This window comes from Zerene cesonia, chromosome 17, assembly GCF_012273895.1.
Source record: "Zerene cesonia ecotype Mississippi chromosome 17, Zerene_cesonia_1.1, whole genome shotgun sequence".
In the NCBI taxonomy this organism is placed as follows: Eukaryota; Metazoa; Arthropoda; class Insecta; order Lepidoptera; family Pieridae; genus Zerene; species Zerene cesonia.
In genome coordinates this window covers 6,653,397-6,678,071 of record NC_052118.1, presented here as the reverse complement: position 1 = coordinate 6,678,071, position 24,675 = coordinate 6,653,397, and the positions used below count along the sequence as shown (strand labels likewise).

The following is a 24,675-nucleotide window of genomic DNA, read 5'->3' as shown; positions in this document are numbered from 1 at the left end:
ATAAAATAGATTTTAATAGAAATGAAATTAAAACAAATTGCAAGTGCTAATGTGCTTTTTGGGTGTTTCAACAGTTTATTTTTTGTGAGTATAAAAACGGCAAAAAATTGCGTAAAATATGCTTATGTATATATGTATAATAAAAAGCTAGTAATATTTTCCAGGTTTGTGGTTTTGTTCAAGTTGTGGGTGGTTTCTATCTCCTTTGCGATACACGAAGGATTCTTTTGTCGCGTTTGTTGGCGACGCCTGAAGAGGGGCTAGAGGAGCCGCCGTTTTATTATGTTGCTCTGGCGTTACTCGTATCCGGTTTGGCAATTTGCGCTCTTGCGTCCCTCGGTGTGTGGGCGACTTGCATGCCGGGATACATCGTACTGACATTAGTGAGTATTTTATATTTAATATAAATATTTTTATAATTGCGCGGGAAAATGTCGTTACGACTTCCACTCGATTGTTAATTTATAGACTAACTTATCTATCCTATGTTAATTTATAGAAAAAAAAATTGTTGACCCACAAAACGCAGTCTTGGCTGTGTGTTGAGAACCTCCGACTTAAATCGAAGTCGGGATTTCGACGTCAGATGAGCTTGCAAGAAATAAAAAGATTTTTTTCAACTTATCTTCGCACTATTCATATCACCGCTGCTCGAAGCGGCGAAGGACATCAACATCGTATAGGCTAGTGTATTCCCATGGCGGGGATAAATATGTAGTGATGATGATGATGATGGCTACCGCATAAAATAAATTACAATTCAATTTTATTACGATTACGATAAACGATTACTTAACTCCTTAACGCATCTACAAAAGGAAGATTGATAGATACGGTTACATGATTAAGCTTTTAGAAAATACAGTGTGATGATTTTAATTTATAATCATTAAAATTTCCAGTACTTCCTAGTAGTATTAGCCTTGCTGCTCTGTGAATGCGCCGCGGGAGTGATAGCAGCGATATGGCCCAGATGCTTGGGCATACAGAACACACGCGGTGGAGCTGTTGGAGCCTTGCAAGGGTACTATGGAGTTCCTGACTATGAAGAATTTACCTCTGCCGTCGATCTTGCTCAGACTGAGGTAAAATTTTGTAATTATGATAGACTAGCTGCACCCCGCGGTTTCACCCGCGTAGGTCCGTATCCCGTAGGTTGCCTGGCAAGTATTGCTGTCTAGCAATAAGGCCGCCTTTTCTACAAAATATCATTGTGCCATATTATATTTTGTATAAACTTTTCTCTCTGTTTTGTACAATAAAGTATTATAAATAAATAAATATTGGGATAAAAAATTGCCTATATGTTATTCCAGTTGTCCAGCTGTCTACGTACCAATTTTCATTGCAATCGGTTCAGTAGTTTTTGCGTGAAAGTGAAACAAACACACATATATCCTTACAAACTTTCGCATTTAAAATATTAGTCAGACATCTGGGGGCACGGTAGTGCCAGTCGATCGATTCGAAAGTCAATGTGTTTCTTTAAAACGTAAAATATTTTCAAATATGGCATATAATAAATAATGGCATGATAATAACTTAAGACAGAAGGTCCTTTAAGTAGAGACTAAATAGATTATCTGACTTGGTATTACATGGATCTCACAACTTTTTACGGTAGAGAGGTTGAGCTGCGAGACTTGGTTTTTTTACAGGTGTTTTTGATGGCATAATTTTCTTACATATTATCTAGTGTGATATAAGTAGCGTGAAATTTGTGACCGGTTAACAATGGCTTTAGAGGCAGATTTATATATATGTATTTTTATGATTATGATTTATGATTTTTCTATGGGTTAAAGAATAACCCATAGAAAAATCGTATTTTTCCATTTTTGCTTTTTTTTATCATTATACAATGATTGATGAATTAATTTTAGGCTTAGAATGTCTAAGAATAGAAGAGCATATTTAACATTTCCTTATATTGTGATAGCTTAAAGTACAGTAAAATTTTGTTATCCTCGTTTCAGTTAAAATGTTGTGGAATGACAAGTGCCCGTAACTACGACATGTCGGTGTGGCAGCTACAACGGCTAGGCCCGCGCGGCATGGCGGTGCCACTGAGCTGTTGCGTCCAGAATGATCTAGAAATTTCGTATCTAAACCCAGCTCCTGTTAACCAGTCCCGGTGCCAAGAAGTCAAGTCTAATGCGCAGTTTCGTCATGTACCGGTAAGCCATTTAAATATTTACAAGAAACTGGCTTGCTTGCTAATAATAATTATCATGAAAATATACTGATATATATAAAGCACATATAGCACGGAGAAAACTAATTCAATAACGCATTAATTAATTTCTAATAAACATATATTTTAGTCTAAATCCATGAAGCTATAGATTTTTCTCTGATAGTATTTTTTTCATGCGCCGTGCCTAAAATCAATATCAATTTCAATGTTTGATTATTATTTATTATTTACAGGGATGTTTAATGAAGTTAGAAGATTGGTATCAACAGCAATATTTCGTGTTCATGCTGGCCTTATTCGTCATCGCCGTTTTCAAGTTGGGCATTCTTCTCACTACAGTTTTTTCTTGTATACGATTGAGGAAACGACGCCAGGAAATTCACATGTATATAAACAGCGGTAAAAGAAACGAAAACATTTACGAACGCAATATGGGTGAAAGAGACGAACCGATAACCACTAAATACGTACAACCAAACAACTTCTACAGTCCTCGCGTGCGCAACCCCAGGCTTTTTCACACCAAACCGAATGAGATGGTATGAGAATTAGCCACGGAGATAAATTCTTTAGAGAAAAAACTCGATAAGTTCTCCGATTTTCTGTACAAGCACCAAGCGGATTCGCTTATGTGGTGATTAATTTAGATATTGGAATTTTCACGTACATACTTCAGTGCCATAATATTCGTGTTCATATCAAACTCATCCTTATTTACCTGCCTCTCTAAAGGATTTAGCTCCAGGGCTCATAATTGTTTATCGGAATCACTTTTGTTATCATTTTTTAGGATAGAAATAAAATGCATAGTTTTTTTTTCAATATGTAATATTATTTTTAAAAGAACATTCAAAAATTGGTCCTAAAGTTAAAACATTGTTAACAATGGCTCTGGAATGTTTTTAACATTTACAATTATTGGTTTATTGTTGTATAATAAACAGAGAGCTTTATATCGCCTTGACAAAATCATTAATAAATACATACATATCCTTACTTAAGGCAGTTTTAAAGTATATGAAAATATTATACATAAATAACTTCATATAACCAAAAACTCAATAGTTAAAAATAAAACCAACATCGAGTATTCCAGAATTCCAAAAAACCTCACCCTAAATGATACATGAGATCCTTAACAATAACAATAATCTATCTATTTATAATAATTGATACTATATTACCTATTGACCGTTGAGACCGACATCACAGTATAAACTAATAATTACATCTTAGGTACAGGAATGATCTTACGATATACTAAACCCTTAAAAAAATGTACATTTGCACTACAATTAAATATAGATTGGGCCATTCCAAGGCGGATAGAATAATCCCACTAATAACCTTTGCGCGAGAGCGTCGCAAGATTATCAGTAAGATGTCAGTGGCGGTCCAGAAAACAAATAAATTACTATGCTGTAGTTAGATGGTAAAATACAAAATTCATCACTATAAAGTTTCTATAAATGTATTGCCCCGAATCTATTTCGTCATAAATAAATTTATTTCAATGTAAATAAAATTTATTGAATGTCTTTTGTGCTATCTTATTCCTATAAAAGCTATAAGAATAATAAATTTAACAATAAATAGTATACAGTTAAAAAATCTACACGGCGATAAAATGGAAAACTGAAATTTTATGGCAATAATTTCAGCTGTTCTGGCTGACTCGAGTTCCGTACTACGATAACGTCACCGAAAACCTCTTTATATTACAATATCTATACAAACGAACGACTCGTGAACAATCGCAAATACTATATTAAAATACTACGAAATTTTACAATAAATAGTCTATAAAACAAAGTGTCATAAAGATTTAGGAAGATCACTACATTTAATAAACGTTTACAAGAACATGATTATGAAATCTGATGATAAATTCCTGTTTAATAACTTTGGTCAATATTTATACATTGGTCACGAATTCATTTATTTTACTTTGAAACGATCGCATCGTTTCAGGGAGATTTATAGTATGTCATTCAAGAAGGAGTTGTCTAGAGAACTGAGCAGCTCTTGTGCGGTGAGGTTGCTGGTGTCGGACGAGGGCATGTTGTCGAGGAAGTCCAGGTTGAAGTCTGCGGTTTGTCCCGTGAAGGAAGACGTGTGCAGGGAGGGGAAGGAATGGCCCGCGTTATTACTATTTTGGCTTTGCATCTGCCCGTTTTGGGACATCATGGAATTCTGTTGCATGGGGTTGTTTTGTGCGTGCATGGAAGTGGGCTGGCCCTGCATAGGACCATTTTGCATTGGGTTCCCTTGATGCGCGTTTCCGCCCATTCCCATTCCCGCTTGCTGCATCGACATACTCTGTGACTGATTCATGTGTATGTTTGTCATCTGAAATTGTAAACAAAATATGTTGTTTTATCGAAACCACAACAATCTGTAAGGATGATTCGTTATTTAGACACAGTATTAAGTCATCGAAAAGAAGATAGTGTGTATTTGTTTTTATATTAACATTTTTACAGAATTTATTTTAAGCTCAATCTCAATTCAAAAATAGAAAAATATACTGTATAAACAGAAAACCTAATTACCTGTCCTTGTACACTCATCATTTGATTTTGCTGCATAATAAGATGTGTCATTGGTGACTGTTGCTGGTTGGACGCCCTACAAACAAAACATAACACGATAAGCAAATAATATTTCTGCGGTCAGGATAACTTTAACGTTAATTTCGATTATATTTCATGAATGAACTATATGAACTATAGTTAGGACATATGTTTATTCAAAGAGGCTTATAGAATTGGAATATATCAACAAGACAGCGTATTGTTAAGGAGCATGGTATTTTGCAGTTCCGATTAGTTGCTCAGTCTCTATTGACACGTGGTTCAAGAGAATTTATTTCCAAATACTTTGATAAATAATCTCTGAAGTAAAACATCAGACTTCAGGAATGCAATTTCCAATAACAAAAATACCAAACAACTCTATATAATATCTCCAAAATTAAGAAATGAAGTAGACCTGATAATAACATAATGATGATAACAAGCCAAGCAAAAACTGTAGCGTGACAACAGTATAATTATCAAACCAGTTAACTCAACTGCTTATTAACATATAGTATTCATTTCTTATGCTAATTGTAATTGCGTTATATTTCATACTTAGTACAGTTTGTTAAATTGGTTATAAAACATATTATTGAATTAAGTTATATCAGAATTACACAATTCAGCTGTAAAGGGTTTTAATCAAATAATTTAATAGAAATTTAATTCGCATTATAAATTCATTCAGTACATTTGAAATATTACATGTTTAGATTTACCAAAAGGGTAATTCCAAATAGAATAAGTAATCATAGTTATAAATGTATGAGGCAATTTAAAATTGTGGACAAAATTCATTCATCAGAATAAAAGCACAAGTGTCATTTTTTTAGATTTTTTTTATTGTGGAAACAAAAAAAATCATACCTCTGTTGTTGTTGATGTTGCATTAACTGTTGTTGTTGTAAACGCGCTTGTTGCATTTGCAATTGTTGTTGCTGAGTCATACTGTTAACCCCGCCCACGTTGCCCATACCACCCATACCGCCCATGTTGAAACCTTCAAAGAAATGATAATAAATTGTGATTCTTCAAAGAAATAATTAAAAAAAAAAATAATCTCTATAATTATAAGTAAATATAATAATGTCATTCATATACACATATTTTTTTCAATTTTGTAAAATTTTCAGTTTCCCTTGGCATGCTGGATTTTGGTGATTATTTTTCGAAAATCCAAATATGAAAGATATTTTTTATTATACTACTATCTTATCGATATAACCCAATGTTATTTTGATACATAAGCTCCAAGTATCATCAAAATTAATTAAGTGGTTTTCGCGAGAAGAGGAACAAACGCATATCGATACATTTTAACAAACGTAAACAAAGTATAGTATACAAGTAGAAATATTCATCTGAAAATACTAATACGCTAAACGGAGTCACGACGCAGATGAAAACAAGAATTGAAGAAAGGGAAAGATTTTTGAAAAACCAATATTCATAGCCAGGAATTGAACCCGTTTATTTTGAAAAACAAACGACTATATCACACACGAAACGATAGTGTCTCTAAATGAGGGCGAAAGGTGTAGAGACACTCACCCTGGTGGTGGTGCGGAAACTGCTGCCTCGCGCTCTGCTGCTGTATGAGCACGTGCCGCCAGTCGGGCGGGTAGTGGCGCGCGTGCGGCGGGAAGGCGCGCGGCGGCGCCGGCCGGCGCGCGCCCGCCGTCACGAACCGCGCCTTGTACTCCGGCGGCGGCGGCCGCATCTGTTGCTGTTGCGCGCGCAGCATCTGCTGCTGCTGCTGTTGCAACATCTTCGCTTGCTGCTCGCGCGATATGCCCGCTGCGGTTATACCTGCAAGGTTAATTCATTGCATTGTTAATGTTGTGTATCACTGCATAGCCTATATGGTGTTAGAGAGATCGTGTTCGCGCAATATACCAGCCGCCTCCAAATTATTTTTATTAACATTGCCCTCTTATTTATGAGTTCACGGGAGTTGTTATATAATAATATATACTAAAGAGTAATATACTCATAGAATATTTAGATTCATCTCAAAAGATATTTAAGTTCAGACAATTTCCTGCCGCATAGGAATAACAGCCAAGCAATTTTTAATAGAATTAAGCATAGCTTCATTATTTTACCTACTCGCTAGGCATAGACTAAAATTAAGTTACTCGCGCCATAATATGTCCACTACATAGGCTTAATTAAGAGCCTAGGTTGGTTTTACCTTTTAAAAGAAAATATTCTGTGATAAATAATTGCAAATATTTTCTAAAACATGCAACCAGTAGCAAAAGTTTGAAAGGAGCACACAATATTTATGACGTAAGATTTCTGTTGAATTTAAATGTGTTAGATTTTATAACTAAGCGACTGTAGAGAACTCATTGATTCTAGTGTATTAAGTATCCAGCACTGTCCACTCCACACAAGTCAAAAAGTATATAATCAAAACTGAATAATTAATATTATTGTGTAATAAATTATGTGTGCTCACTAAAGTAAATGTAAACAACTAATACACCAATAATAATGAGTGAATGATTTCAGTATGAGGCCAGTTTCGGATTATTATACACTGCAATATTTAAACTACAATTAAAATGAATCTGCGAAATATACACTTAAAATATTTCACGTATCTCGATGTATGAAATTAAATTGGTTTGCCTCATATACTGCGTCTAACAGCGACCTCAATATTCGCAATACAATTTCGATTCCTAGCAATTGACGCATAGGTAATTTTCAGAAAAGTAGGTTAAAGCTAATTGATTTATAATTAGTTATATAGTAACTTATTCATGATATGTTCATTATTCTAGTAATACCGATAACTACAACTTCATGACAATGTATCATTAAAATATTTACCAGTACGTATGTATTTGTAATTTAAACGTACATATTGCCAAAAACTTTATTACCAATATATTTAGTTTAAGATTTACGATGATGTTTTTTTTTTATATTGTTATTAATAAATACAAAGCAAGTTAATAATAACGTTAACCCGTATATTTGGTAATCGTATACTACATATACATACATTGTTTTAAATAATATCGCCAAGCAATAGTATCATAATAAACGCGAAACAGTGAGCTATAAAGTATGCTAACGTGATAACTGTTACGTGTGGGTTTTTTGTGCGATTAACATTATATCATCTCGAGCTACCTATCCATTGACTTTATTTTGTGTAACAATGTTTTTAGGTAATTATTATAATAATCCTAATAACAAACTATTGGAAAATCCCATATTATATTATCAACACGTAATTGTTGATGTTATTTTGATATTATAGTATTTCATTACTAAGTATCAGTGCGTTTTTTTTTTAATAATATCGCATAATCAATTTCAGGTATAATTTAAGAATGTCCCTTATTTTTCGGTCGATTAAATTTTTATTCTTTTTTTGAGCAACCATCCACTTGAAAATAACGAGAATTTATTAAATGATGGTACTTATTTGTAAATTAACAACATAACCTTTACATTTTACGTTGTTTAAATAAAAAAAATAGGTATATTAAAAAATAATCCTCACTTTATTTATTAAGCATAGACAAGATAAATATTTTTCTTCTGCTTCAACCCATGTAGAAGAGTAATTGAATCGCACCGCCCACAAATGTTAATGTTATAAAGTATTCAATATTACAATTCGGCTCAGTTTCGTTCATTTCTAAAAACTATTCTAAGCTGCCAGGCCTCTAGGTGAACAAATCTCGAATATTTGTAGGTAAGGAACGCTAATTTGATTATTTTTTTCACAAACTTGTTATCGTTATCATGCGTCCAATCTACGCATTTGCATGACGATAATGACGCAAGTTCTATTACATACTTTTTTTCTATCCTTCTTTACGATTAGAAATTTTACAATAGACAATACTTTATAAACCAATTCTTTTAATATCTATTCGTAAGTCGAAAAGTAGATCAACCATTTTTATTAATTCCGAACATTATTCTTGATTTGAAATTTACAGCAATTCGATAATCCCTAAAATACAGTTTTAGAACATGTCTCAAAAGAAAAATAATATTTTTACGAAATAAACTATTATATATCTTTGGTGTCAAACCTGTTAAAGACTTGTACGTATATTTAATAAATAAATAAATATCTACCTAAGGGCGGTTGTGGTCCCGGCGCTGTTTGCTGCGCAGGTCCCGCGGGCCGAGCTCGCATTCCCTGCGAAAAGTTCATACTCTGCGACTGAGACACGCTGTACGAATCGCAACCACCACCTAGAAAAAAATACAAGTTTAGAGTCAAGACGAATCTTATGTGCCTAATCTAGATAGGTTTATTAACAGGAATCACAGAGTGTCACCTCCCATCTGAGAGTCCATCATTTGACTTTACATTGTATTGTTACATTGTATCTGATCAACGTACAAATGACAAATATCATTTTCATAAATGAATATAAGTGGGTTAAAAAAAAGCTTCCTAAATTTTATTACATAATAATATGTAGTAACGTCTTTCCGTGACCACGCTCGCTGTCAAGTGTTCGGCGGCGGCGGCGGGTTCAATAATATAGTGAATAAATCGCGATTAAAAGCCGTTAAAAAGTATTTAATTTCTAAATGTATAATACATAAAATCAAATACCAGAAGCTCGACTAAATCTTAACTTGTAAATACTTTTCTTTTATTGACATTATTTGAAAAGAGCAAGTACTGAGTTTCTTGGCTGCTCTTCTCTGTAGAAACTGCTTTCCGAACCAGCGGTAAATGGTAAAACTATGTTATGACGATTCAAAAGAGCTTCTATAAGAATCCTATTTGACTAAATAAATGTTTGAGTTTACCTTAGTTACCTATAAAACAAAATCACTTAAAGTCGACCACAAGAAGGAAGTAAAGCTTGTGATGGAACAGGTTTAGTGAAATGATATCTAAAAGCTGCAGGTCGTGATAGAACTTGCCAGAGGTAACTACAAATATCTAGAAGGTTATATTATTGACACAGTAATATATATTTTAAGAAATGAAATAATTTCTTTTATACTTTTATACTACCTACATAGAATTTTCTTAATACTGATTGGGTTAAATTTATTTTTTACGAACATAGTGTCTAGAGTAATTTTTACTGAATAATGTAAATTTATGGTTTGTAATATACTAACGTATAGAATTTACATAAAGTGATACATTGTAGAGACGCGAACTTGAATAGTCTCGTATTCAAGGTTAGACAAGTAATCTAGCTTCGTTTTAAATTCAGCCTAATAATGATTATACTGTTTATTATATCCTTGTGACAATTCTATGTTTTTTTTTTTCTATTTTTGTAATAGATAAACTCAGGCTCATTATCTGAATTCGCAAATATTTTGCGATGACAAAAATTTTTTTTTTTTTAGTTTTCATCATTTCATTTCAGCGAGCCAGTAAATAAAGAACCATCTCTTGGATTAGAAAGTGACAATTATTTTATGGTCCACTCGTAGATATTTTTTAGAGATTCAAGTAGAAATTATATGAATGAAAAGATAATTTTTTTCAAAACGTTAAAACTTCATTCATACAATATAAATTGTTCTACTTGAGTATTTTTTGAGATTTATGCAATTACAAATAACGTCGCGTCGCACTGACAAACGACTCTTACCTGCTCCCATTGCGATAAAAAAGGCAGGATATGAAAGTTTATCGCGTTGAACTTATCGACGATTCGATTAGGGATTCGAAAATGTCCTATAATAAAATAAAACATTACGAGATCCGGATATACAAACGATCGTGTACTATAAACAGTTACACATTATGTAAAAGTGATATACAAATTACTAATTAACAAGATATAGGAATTAGGAACGCAATTAATAACAAGTATTTACAACAAGTTGGCATGATCACATGATTTCCTTACTACGTTGTGTTCCGTATACGTCGCTTCCTATAAATTGGAAAACGTGATTTGTTTATATTTATCGAATTAAACTATATCCACATTTTTATTGTACATTTATTTATTTATTTTATTGCTTATCACATTTATAGAATGTATACAATTATTGCTGCTAATACTCCAATTTATGTTGTGTCAAAGAAAATAATTGTAAATAAAGTATACAAAATGCTCCAAATGATTTGATCGTAATATTTTGTATCAAGGAAACATTATATTTTGTAGGGAGGTTACCCAAAAAGTACCATCAACGATCGAACTACTCACCTTATATGCCTGCCCGCTCAAAGTCCTATGTGTGTAGCTTTATTATATTTTTGTAGAAATTAAACTAGATGTCATTTAGGTACGCTGTGGTTTATCGTAGAGCGTACAATTCTACGTATAGACCAAAATACTATTCCGAGTAGATAACATAATAAAAAAAAAACTTAAAAATATTGATAACGTCAACCTGACCACAGCTCTAATAGTAAAGATGGTAATTGAGAGAGTTCAATTAATTTTTTTTTCTGTTTTTTAATCATTCGAAGTGTCAACATAACAATGTATAACATCCCCGAAGTGTTCAGCATGGCGCATTCCCGCAGATCGTCAACCTCAGATGTTCCGTCCCCCCCCTCCCTCGCCTGATGATCATCCACTTTCGACCTTACATAACACTTAACACGTTAGCATAAGGCGGAATATGGCTCATGACATGCAATCTACTAGACACATACCCCTTCGTGCGTCGTACCGGGTGATATGAAAAATAAACTAAGAATGCGATGTTTTACAATGTAAACCTATAAGTAGCTTGACATTTGAATATATGCGCGACGCATCCATATATAATAAGTGTCTAATCCATGACGAAAAATGCGTAAAAATATTTGCAGAAAAGTGTATGTTCTGATGTGTAGGTTGATATTGTTTTCTTTAGAACTGGTTTCACATTCGAGTAGTTAAGCCTGTACATCGTTATATAATACTAATTAACCTGTTATTCAAACACAGCGTAATTATAAAAATTCACAACAATACGTACGATTGAAGAAACTGATTTTTAAAACGATTTAAAATATTCACCGGGACGTTACGAAAAATCTGAATTGTATGCAGTTAACAAAGCATAATTTATTGAAAGGTTTATTTATAGGCATATTATGTAAAAGAGTCACTGCGTCGAGGGACAGGTAAACAAAACAATTAAGTACGTTAAAATGTTTTTGTTGAGACAAAAAACGTTAACAAATTGTTAATCATTAATTTTCAAGTGAGCGACAGCATTGATCGTTGTTTATGCCCACTAGCTAATCGTATTGCAATTCGTTATGCTAGGCGGTTTCTGATTAAACAAAATCTAAAATAACTTTAGCATAATAATGAAGAACTTTAAAAAATAGATAATTTAATTCACACCTGCACTATTTACGTGGATATAGTACCTTCTGAAGAAACCACTCAAATTAGCAAGGAAATGTTATCTATCTTCTAATATACAAAATTCTCGTTACTCCTTCGAAACAGCTGGACCGATTGATAAGTATTTTGTATGCATATCGGGTAGGTCTGAGAATCGGCCAACGTCTATTTTTCATACCTCTAAATGATATGAGTACGGCAGAATAGCGTTTGCCAATTCAGCTAGTATTAGTATAAAAATGGGAATAATAATTATGTAACGTTCATTTGAAATATAGTATATTTAGATGTTACAAATTGCAAATAAACATTTCACACGGCACAGAAAGTACAGCTGATTAATGTATTTTTACGAACATCCTATATCTAATATCGTAATAATTAGTAATTGTGCATACTTATGATAAGTATGAAAAACGAGCTCTAAAATTGTTGTGCGTGTTATATATTCTGATAATAACGCAAATACTGGTATAAAAGAGAAATTTTGAACTTAAACTAAAATGGATTATAACGTTCCATATAGAAATAAAGCAATAGTCAGATATCAAAGCTTAATGTCTATTTCAATCTCCTAATAGGGCCAAATTCCGTTGTTGAAAAAGTGTGTCTAGTCTACCATCCTATAGTCTATACTGACACATTACATATTACAGCCATGTGATGCAAATGTCGTTTAAAACAGTAGCAAATATAGCTGGACAACAAAACACAACAGCTATCAAGCCACAGTTTAATATTCCTTATGAATACAAATTTAAAATACACAATTGTGCTTGTTTATAAAATACCGGTTCTTTTATTTTATTTAAACCGAGCGCCCGTAGAGCTCGAAGCTGATTACGTGGCGTCATCCAAACATTCATGCATTATTCTTTCGTCAACATTTGTATAAACATAAGCCTGAGGCTGATTTTTGATAAGGAACTTGACCGCATTCAAATGTAAGACGGCTAATCGGTATACAAATCACTATCGATTTTAAGTCCTTTTGTCTTTTCAACCTATGAATATAGTACATACTCTGTATACAATTATTAAAACATGAATTATGAGTTTGGAAAAAAAAGAAGCACTTATTGCGCCAAAATAATAAATGCGTCAATAACGATTGAAAATAGTCTGGGAAATAGATCCAACAAAATATAAAAAAAAATTCAGGTTCGACAAATTTGTACGCAAATGTGCAACAAAGCTTTTTAATCTATGTCATACAGAGAATTAACCCTCTTTTCAATATACGCCTGGTATCCAAAGATCCAAATAATTGCGTAACTTTTCAGATAAACACAAAGCGCACGATATAAACCATTATGATGAACAAGTAATTATTATTAGCACTTCTACAGGATACATCATACTGGATGAACAATAACAGCAGTGTAACATAAAGTGCACAATTACTTTAACATCAAAAAATTCTTGCAGTATATTAATATATAGAATCGAACAGAAATAATAAGTTAATAATAAGTTCCCAGATTTGATTTATGCAAGATTCTTTTATAGATGATGTTTGATGATGAGGTTGTATAGATGTTGAAAATTGTTTCTTTCAAATAACCTGAAGCCTATAAGTTGAACAAAATATAGGTCTAGGACCATATAATATTTTGTTAAAATCCGCCCTTCGGCTTTACGTGATTAAAGCACATATTAACAGACAAACAGAAAAAAATTACTAACCATTGTTCTGGGGTCTATACCACAGCCGTACTGCATGGTTATCACTCATTTTAAAATACACTTAATGTACAGAAATGGTCTGGTTACTGCTTTGTCATATGCATAGATTATTCTGGAATAAATATATTGAATGTCGCTCACCCTGGTGATGCTGTGACGAGGGCGTGCCTTGGTGTTGAAACGACGCATACATCCCTTGCTGAGCCGCAGCCGAGACATGCCCGCCGCCGGCACCACTCACTTGCATATGCTGTGCGGCTGATACCTTTATGTAAAATAAATTTTAATGCATGAGATTTTCGGTTGATAGATTCGATTGGCTTATAACCTCATAAAATATAAGTATCGGTAGATTGTGGATGTGTGTAATTATATAAGTATAAAATAGTTCTTTTAAAACAAAACTTTGGCTAGAAAGAAATTTACCACATATGGAAAACAGGAGGAATATTTTGCCAAAGTTATGCAATTAAAAAATTTTATTGTAAGAAATAGGGATCGCGTTAAAATCAAATTAATTTTCCATAAATTATTCAGTTCAGACTTTCATGAGAAACTCAATAAAGAGCGACTCCATCGCAGATTTATTTTTAAATCGTCTCCACAATACAAAACCTGTTTCAGCGGATATCTTTATGGGTAATTGGGATATCTAGCGCTTTCGCCGATCGAAGCAGATCCACGACTAAATATACCGTTTCCGTATAAGTAAATACTACTTCGATAGCATGTAATTACTGCATTTGTACTTTCTTCGACTCACGGTAGTTTTAGTCAAGAGTGTTTCCCGTAGATTCAGTGCGGGGAATCGGACCAAGGCATTGGGAAGACGTATTTGTGGGGTTTGGTACGTCTGGGAGACAGCTGCCAGTGAAGATAATATGAACACATATTCACACATTGGCTCTACCGGACGCCGCAAACCAGTTTTGCCGCCCGCACGCCTCGCCACGGTTTTGCCACTCGTCGACCGTCAATATAATATGCGTAATAGCCGCTTAGCCGTACTATACAGCCAGACGAGCTAACGGCACCGCTTATCTAGTCGCGCATCGGCTTTCCGCGCCGTCCGAGGATTGCTATCGTGAATGCAGCCACGGGGTAATGCACTAGGCGAAACCGGCATACATATAGAATGTGTATCGCTTTTTCCCGTTACATATTCGTAGATTTTTTTAATAATACATATATACCTATAAATATTACGCAACAAATACTTTTGAATATACCCAACTTTATATTAAACCCAAACTCCCTATTTTAATAATCAATGAACGTATTTCCTGATTCCCGATCTAATTCCGAGTAGATTGCGACGGATCCTTGTCGTCGTGACGTCACAGGAGCAAGCTAACGGTATACATAGCGCGCCTACACAACGACGTCACTGACGCCCACCATGAACAGGTCAAAGGTGAAGTCTATAATTGTACCTGCATGGCTTATATAATTTTAAGTACCCTATGCTAGTATTGCTAGAACACAAAAGGAAGATCGATACTTTCGTATTAATTGTTTCGAAATACATTTAATGTTACTTTTTTTAGTGTTTTTTTTTTGCTTTTTTACAATTGGTTCTTGTTTAATTGCGGAAGTATAATAGACAGTACGAGTGTGTAATGATCTAGAAAATGCTAGAATGAAATATGAGCAATAAATCATTACCAAGAACTATCATATTATGTTGATATGATATTCACAATTGATTGCACCGCGTTCACCTTTAGTATTCATACCGGCATAAATGATAAGGCACCCAAGTGTTACAACTTACAACTTTATTAAATAGTAACGTAACTGTTTATGTATTGTTTGAGAGCACGGGAAGCTTCATAAGTAAAAGAAAAAAAGGTGTATTGTTTGTTCTTTATGAACTCACATCAAACTTCGATATACAAACTCGAAACTCTATTACATAAGAGGACACCATGATATGTTTTTTATACATTTACTAGCTCTCCCGGCGAACTTTACAACGCCATTCTTAACGTTCTTACGTTTTATTTATTTATTTTACCTTTTATTTTATATATGTATATAAGGAATTCCGGCATCTCACATGACTAATAGATTAGGGAGAGATTTTGTTCGTGGTGTTGCTGTTTCTGGTCTGCCCAAATTCTTGATTTTCACTTAATTGTAAACCGCACAGGGTTAGACTAAATTAAATTCATGACTATAATTATTATTTTCTTTTTTTTATAAGGTACACTTAATTAATTTATATTTTATATTTCGTTTACAACATACACCATTCAAACACATAATTATTATATACGAACGATATTTAAAGTATCATTCGTGCAAGTTATAAACTTTATTTAAGGACCTTCTAACGATATATTATGTTACCCCTTAAATACCTTAAACACTCGTCTAAATTGGACGAAAAAAATTCACGTTTAGTGGTTACGTACTGTAAAAGAGTCACAACACGAGTTTCGCTTCGTTATGTTAAAGCAATTAATGTTCAAAACGCGTCGTGGCATTCCTTTATTGCCACAACGCGTTGTGAGATATATTTTCACTCAATGCGTTTTCGGTCTTAAAGCGAAACGTATATAATAATAAAATAATAATTTAATATTTAATATTACTTTTATCAAAAATCGATTTTTATAGCGAATCCATTACATTACAACAAAATTACTAGCGTATTCCCATAGCAGTATTGATTATTTTGCCTATGAAATCTTTATCTGTGAGTGCGCTTGGCGCAAACAGTGTTTTTAATTAGGGAGTAGCGAGATAGTAATGGGTGGGGACACGTGTGTTCACAGGAAGTTATCGTGTAGACCGCTCTTTTTATTCCATTCGAATTATACCGATGTCATCGTTCGTGTCGCGGCGCCTTATCGTACATTGTTACACTTTAGAAAGTTGTGGAGAGGACCGGTTCCACACAATGTACGGGGAACTAAGAATATCTAATACAGACCACTTACCGTTAATGTAAACTGATGACAATTTAAACAATAGAAATTAAGAGCTGCTCGCGTGGATGTTTAGAAAAACGTGTTCACCGAACCGGTGATGTAAATTCTATTTTTAACCGCTTCAAGGTATGGTCCCTACAAATCGTATCTTTATTAGATGCGAATCGATGCAAGATATCTGCGTCGTCGTCAGTCGTCGTTAAAACCAATTAAGTATCAAATTAACTCTATTTTTATAAGGAATATTATGCACGAAATAATTCATCGTCACACATATAATGTATATTATCGCAGGCCATGTGGCAACTCTACCCTATTGAAAGCAATTCTTTAGTTTATACTCCCGAGTTCTACACCCACATAATATATTATAAATATAATTACTGGTAATGTAAGTTACCGTGCCCTTTTATGTCATCCGCTAGCGACCAAATATTACATTAATACTTAACGACAACTACTATGCCCCAGAAAAAGTGCAAAGCCTAAAAGTAAATTAGGGCAGTTACGATGAGATTGAGCTGTTCATTTTCGATTTTCGCTCCATTGATATACTTATGATTTTTAAACATACAAATAGTATTTAACAAAAGCTCATAGAGCCCGAATACACATACTACTACAAAAAACACAAGCATCGACTTGAAGGAATTGTTCAATTATTCAAAACTTAACACTTTCGAAAACAAAAGTGTGGCTCTTACTTTGCAATTCGTATCGCCGCATTGTATCCGCAGGTCACAGATAGACCCTAGTAGAATATTATCTGTGAACCAAGTACGCGCAACTTCTTCACTTATAGACGGAACTTTATTTACAGTTCAAATATTGTAACATGTGGTCGGGCACATGTGTTATTTGCGAATCTTATTAGTAAACATAATTTAGATCTCTACGTAATATGTTACGTTATTTTTATTAACTTCCATATTATATCGTATACGTGTAAACGTGTAGATGGAACAGAGTTTTTAATGGTATACAAATTAGCAAGTGCGAAATCGCGCTTGTTCATTAGCACTTATTTCGAAGCTGTGAATTCTAAGACATAATTTAGTGAAGCGGGCGTGGGTTTAGCTAGAAGAAGAAGGCACGGATAGTCGTGTCGCACTCGTCAACCCTTCGCAGTCTGCGAGTGGACGGGCAGCGCGCGCACTCTCACCCCGGTCGATAATACCCCAGACTCCTATGTTTTTTATGTCTTTTCACGTCAAGAATTACTCAATAAAGTAGAAACAATTATTAAATGCAATATCCTTAAGTTTCATCACGTTTTTTTGTTTCTTTAATCGTGTCAGATTCTGATAGAAATACCTTTCTCATAGTAGTTATATGAAATCTTTGAAGATAGGTCGCTACAGCGCTTTGCATTTGTATCGTTTAAGTTTTGGCGCGAAGACCATAACCTAACTTAATAATAAATATATCGTTCCGATACTAATCTTTGAATTCTGATTAATGAATAATTTATGCTGCACGTAGTAAGTTAAAATCTTACCTGTAGATTATGATGCGGTTGCGTAAGATGTAATTGCTGTTGCTGGGACATATGCAAATGGTCCATGGAAGGTTGAGTAGGCCGCGGCCGGTAATTGTTGTACCCCCGATACCGCGCCCAATCGCCCCCAGTCGCCTGTTGATGCTGTTCCGCCATGTGTTTGAGCGTTTGCGCAGCGGGTGACATCTCTCCTCCACCATACGGTCTCGGCGCCGGTTCGCCTTCTGGAGGTTCCAAACTACCTATACTTCCACCATTTAATTTTCCACCATCGAGATCAAAATCTTTCATAAACTCAGGATATTCTGATATTTCAGTAATGAGATCTTCAAACGTATCGTCACCATCGTCTTCTCCTATTAAATCGGCTAGGCCAGGGAAGGCTGACGCGGCGTCTCTTTCAAGTGCAGCTGCACATTCGTCAAGGCCAACGAATTCATCATCAGCGACTTCAGATTTGCATTCTGCTTTACATTCTCGTTCGCAATCTAAAGGCGTTGGAACTCTAGGTGGTTGAGATGGTGGTGGCGAACCAGAAGTTTTAACAGCGTTGGCTAAAGCCTTAACTGTTACGTTTGTTGATATTTGTTGCGGTTGGGAGTCAGCTGCTGAAGTAGTAAACTCTAGTTGCTGAACTATTTCGACGGAGAATTTCGTAAGAGCCTCGCCAGCTCCGCTTCCGCCAGTATTTCCACCTCCGCATTGTAATTTTGCCGGCGGTTCGTAATCACCGCATCCAAATTTTTGTTGCTGTAACAAACACACTTGTAAGAAGATTGTTTATCAACCATTATGATATGATATTTCATATGAGAGACTTATTTCTATTGTCAAAATAATGATATGTGCAAGTTATTTATTTAACTAACTTCGTAGCGATTAAATATTATGTAATATACATACAAAAATTATAGTCATCGATGTTATTCGATACGAATGCCTAAAGACAGACCAGTTAAGAGTACACAATGAAAAGATCATTGTAAACGTTTAATTTCCTGTCGACAACGAGCTTCACTTCCAATTCCAAGTTGACTACACCCAGTCGATACAAAATATAGTCCGCATGACTATGGAAAAGCTTCAATACTTGAACAAGTACGAAAATTTATTTTATAATTTTAAAAGAATATATATTAACATAATAGTTAGTAGCTATAAAATACCATTTTAAAAGATCACGTGTTTAAATATAACACTTACTAATGTACGTGTACGCGAAGTAAACAAAATGTTCACATAACGCGTACATTCGCCTCCTCGCTCAACGACAGCTATTTAAAGACATTGATTCAACTATGGGAGTGCAATGAGAAATAATGGAAGAAAATTTTACGTTAATTATACATTGCACATTTGATGATATTGCCTTCGTTTTTGTATGGAGTGATTCAAAATTTCACAATAGATCGTAAAAATGATCTTACAACAACCTCAATTTAAAGAGACATTGACCGCCAGTCATGAATGTAAATAAACCGTATAGGTACGAAGCAGACGATCACGCATTGTCATTTTGTAATTACATGACTGCGATAACATTAATGTGCCTAACGTTATTGCCGCGATTGCAATCCTTAATATATATAACACTTATGTCACTTAACTTTCACTTTTCACCTATTTAATTCAAAGGGATTAATTAAAATATTCATTAGAATTATGAAGAAAACAACCTTCAAGTCACAGTTTGCTATTAGTTACAAGGTCAGGGTCTATACTGTTGTCAGCATATTAGTTTGATATGATACAAATTAAACCGCAGTTCTGATATTAACACAGGTAATTTCGGAATCATCTCAATTGTTAAAAACTATTACTGAATGTGGATTTCGTCATTGTTAGATGTGCAAATAATTATTTTGGACAACGCTGTAAAGCAAATATTTATTTATATAGAAAATAAAAAAAAAATTATACGAAGAATCTAAATAAAAATCGGTTAATTAGCCCAAAGTAGAATTTGATCTACGCTAAATGCAGTTTTGACTGATTAGCAGTTAGTATGGCCACAGAAAACGGCTCAGGGCGCGCAGTCGGAGGTCACCGTAGTGAGCGGCGCGAGACAATGCGAGGCAATGGTTGCGAAATTGCGCAGTTTACACAACCGAACTGCTCAGCCCTACCATATTTCTAGTTTCAATGTACAATTACAATACCTTCGAAGGTTTTATGTAATTATAGCAAGAGCCCATTTAATATGTACAATATTAAGCATGTAAATATATCGGTTATATAAATATATCGCTTTATGTATACGGAATTCGCGAGCTATTTTCAAAAACGCGGATATCAACTCTTTTTATAAAACTCTCTACTCTCTGTATTACTTAAGTATATACTAACTTATATAACAATTCAATCTGTCACCGGACATAAATAACACTGAAGTAGGGTTCGATAATTAAAGCCAAGTAATGGTTTCCTTATTTTTTTGAGTGGTTATTTAAAAATCTTAAAACTAAATCCTTTTTGGAACAGGTAACACGAAGGACTGATTCATGCGTCATCACTAGGAGCGTTGTACCTACTCTAAGGAATCCATGACACATCGGATATTGCATGACTACGATTGCCAGTTTAGAATTAAATTTCGTGTATTTAAACGAATATCTAATATATCTATATATATTTAAAAGCAAAAATTAACCAAAAAGGCTTATTTAAATCCCTGTTGGTTATTTGATAAAAATTTATAGTATACTACCTTTGCCCGAGGCTTCGCACGCGTTAAATTCAGAATTGTTTAATAGATGTTATTATACATATAAACCTTCCTCTTGAATCACTATATCTATTAAAAAAACCCCATCAAAATTCGTTACCTAGTTTTAAAGATTTAAGCACACAAAGGGACATAGGGACAGAGTTTGTTTTAAGTGATGTTACAATAGAATTCAGACAAAGTCAATAATAACTGAATTCTTGTAAAATCATCATCTAATATATAAAATTCTCGGGTCACAGTTTTCGTTGCCATACTCCTCCGAAATGGCTTGACCGATTTTGATGAAATTCTTTGTGCTTATCCGGTATCTATGAGAATCGGCCAACATCTATTTTTCATACCCCTAAATGATAAGAGTAAGGCAGAACAGCGTTTGCCGGGTCCGCTAGTTTTATATAAAAAAGTATTTAATCGATGACATGATCAGGTTTCGAATGGTTGATGGTTGGTTGGTTACGTTAACGTTTAAATATATATTTTATCACGTAATTAAGACTCGAGACACTGTAAAGCTAACTCCGCTGAAAAATATTAAAGCTTACTGGATTAGTAGGAAATAAAATTGATAACGTAAAACCCGATAAATTAGAGACTCATTTAAAACACCGCAATTATAAATAGACAAAATGTTTCGGCAATAATATCGGTGCGTGCGCGTAGGAAGCACGGGATGCGATGGCAGAGGGCAAGTCAATTGACGCCGGGTTACATCCGGGCGCGATTTCAATTGTCCCTACAAGCACGTGCTACATTAATTACAACGCTCCACCTGCATTTACATTCAGACAAGGTTTACATGCAAATAGACAAAGAATACATTTGTGAGGCGCTAGAAAATTATTAACTACGCCAAACAGCAAAAAACTTAACTTTACAAAACTTTATGTAAGGCCAGCAACGCAACATCTAATCAATGGGCGATACTGAATACAGAGCGACGACGCAATTCAACATTACCACATACGATCATAAAACAAAGTATTGTTGATGTTGCTTAATCTCGTTCTCGATACGTAATAAATTAACATTTTCTGCAGTATTAACAATACATATAAGTCCATAAAAGGACTGGATAATAATGATTGCAGGGCATTCTTACACACAGGTGGCGTGTGTCCATCACGGTGACACGGTGAAATAACGGCGACACGTGTATAGGCCTCACGTGTCAACATCGATACGGAAAGTTACGTGTATTTCTAATTGTTTTGTTGCATATCTATTAAACATTTAGGTACAGAATACACAGATGTAGTTTAGTTTTTTAAGGTTCCATACCTTAATGATTACTTGTGTAAAAAGGACAGCGTACCTATTTGAACCTTCCCTAAGTATAATTATTATGTACTTATGTACGTCTCACTGCTATTTTCACTGAGAATAACTGATTGAATATACTTTTTAATATTGATAAATACTACAGTGTTCTACGGAATCAAATCTAAACAATCACAAAAGGGGCAACATAACAAGTAACAACAGTCAAAGAGAACTGTTTCATCCCTCATAAAGTTTCAGGTATGCCAAATCCCTAACGGTATCTTACAAGTGTCTATACAGATTCCATTACATAGATTAAAATGTAGTCAACTCCTTAGCAATAACTCCACTTGGTTATAAGTAACATTTATAATCTTTACCTTTCAATTTCAATGTAATGCGCTCTTAATTTTGACATTATGGTAAATATAAAAATATACATATGGTTAAGACATTACTTACACGAAATAATTGATGATATTACATGATGACATATTAAATATGTAAAATAATAATAATGATAATACTAGAAAGAGAAAATATTAAGTAAAGTAGCTCACACAGCTCACATGCACGCTGCTGTGCAGATTGCTGCTAATCGACGGCAGGTCCGGCTTGCGTTCCGTCTTCTTCGCTTGCCGCTTGGCCTTGCCTTCAAGGAATCTCTTCTGGAGTGCACTCGTCTCCAAGTTCTGCTGTTCGCAGGCGCCGGTGAACGACTGGTCAAACCTTGGCACACATTCCGATTGCCGTCGTCTATATGTTTCTATTCTTCGCCTGTGAAAGGAAAACATTTTTAATAAATATAATTTTTTTAGTATAGTCCGAATTTTAATTCATGAGAATGAAGTAATTATTATAGAGTAATTGATTTTAAGTTGGTTGAAATACAAAACAAAGGACAGAAGGAAGTTATTCAATGAAACTGATATTGCGTGAGCCGACCCAATCATGGTCATTTATTATTTTTATTTTAATAAAATTGTATCGAATAGTTTAATGTCTAATCTGCTTATGCGTATAAGATATTTTGACAAATAATAGTCTTGGCCTAAGAAAACATATGTATTATTAAAGTTATTTCCATTCCTTTCGATATAATTAATTTTATGTAAGATAATTTTTGATGTCATTATAAAATGTTTTTTTTCGATAAATAATATGAATTGTCTACATATTTGTGACATCACGAGACTTAAAACCGATTGGAGGCGCACGATACATGCAGAAAACAGTATTCCGAACGACGTGATGCTCACTCAGCCGCAACTCCGACGGTCACCTTGAGCAAATGTTAATGCGGACAAGTCTACTTCGTAAAAATTATCATTACCAAGCTTTTCATTTATTCGACGAAAATGTTTGTTTCCAAACGATATATTGTCAAGGTTATCGTCAACTGTGCTGGATTTGTAATACGCAAATTTAATATATGAATACTGTATGTCAAACGAAACTGTATCCATTTATACCTATCTACTTAAAATGCTGTAACCTTGAATGAGTTTTATGTACTTACACAAAAAAGCAATTTTTCCGAATGCGTAGCGATATTAAATTTATCACACGTTAATTTACAAATAAATAAAGAACATTTATTCAGGAAACCTCAAGTATTTAGGAAAGTATACAAAATCACTAATATATTTAACAACTCTATGGCAGTGTTTACCTGATTTGACTAAAAAAAGTTCAGTCCATATATTCAAAGCTCAGGTATGGATTCCAAATAAGGTTTCCAATTAACGTAGAGATTACATACAAAGTCGAGATTTCACACGTATGTACGTACGTATTTTTAACCATTACCTAATCGTTCGTTCGTACCTCTAGACATTACATAACGAGTTTATATCAACGGAATACGTCATTCGATTTCGGATTCGATATCAGCGCGCATTCTACGAAATAATAAATAATACACTCTACATAATATTATGAGAAGAATTGTATTTACATTTCTAAAATATAGGTCTACAAGCCACAAGCCTAACTTATAGAAACGTAAATGCGCATTTTATGATATTTTCGGTACTTCTACATAATATGTGAAAGTTTAGTATCCTAAACAGTTTTAAATCGGTCCTTTTACTCGTATGCTAAGAACGAAGAAAGGAATAATTATTTGTTCCTAATACATTTATAGATTGTTTCCAAAGTTTCTTTTTCATTCAACCTCTCATAGAGTATTCAGTTTCTCGGATTGCGTGTGAAATTTGCTGTACCAGTGCGTCGAAACTGCAATAAATTACTTTCTCTGAGTGAAATAGGTAATGTTATGATATTACTACTGAAATCTATTATATATCTGAGTGCCCAGTAGCTATTTAATGGGCACTGAGAAATCTAGGTATTTATAATACTATATATTTGAACATTGTATCTAATATCACATTGATTATACTTTCCAAAATTATTATAGTTTCAATTATTACTTGATATGCAGATGGTATTATATTATCTTTATCCCTACTAATA

General features: G+C 34.0%; 2 protein-coding genes across 2 annotated transcripts; one reads left to right on the top strand and one right to left on the bottom strand.

Moving 5' to 3' along the window:
- Window positions 1-21: 21 nt before the first annotated feature.
- LOC119833382 lies at window positions 22-3,002 on the top strand. Its single transcript, XM_038357368.1, has 5 exons — window positions 22-43; window positions 148-383; window positions 903-1,085; window positions 1,977-2,177; window positions 2,431-3,002. Exons 1-5 carry the CDS (start codon window positions 22-24, stop codon window positions 2,740-2,742), a joined length of 954 nt encoding a protein of 317 aa, XP_038213296.1. The 3' UTR covers window positions 2,743-3,002.
- Window positions 3,003-3,007: 5 nt separating this feature from the next.
- LOC119833380 (neurogenic protein mastermind-like) lies at window positions 3,008-23,150 on the bottom strand. The gene is made up of 9 exons (XM_038357367.1): window positions 23,143-23,150; window positions 22,767-22,974; window positions 18,210-18,959; window positions 13,917-14,040; window positions 8,887-9,006; window positions 6,328-6,585; window positions 5,644-5,776; window positions 4,750-4,825; window positions 3,008-4,546 (listed from the first exon to the last, which is right to left on the bottom strand). Exons 1-9 carry the CDS (start codon window positions 23,148-23,150, stop codon window positions 4,175-4,177), a joined length of 2,049 nt encoding a protein of 682 aa, XP_038213295.1. The 3' UTR covers window positions 3,008-4,174.
- Window positions 23,151-24,675: the final 1,525 nt, after the last annotated feature.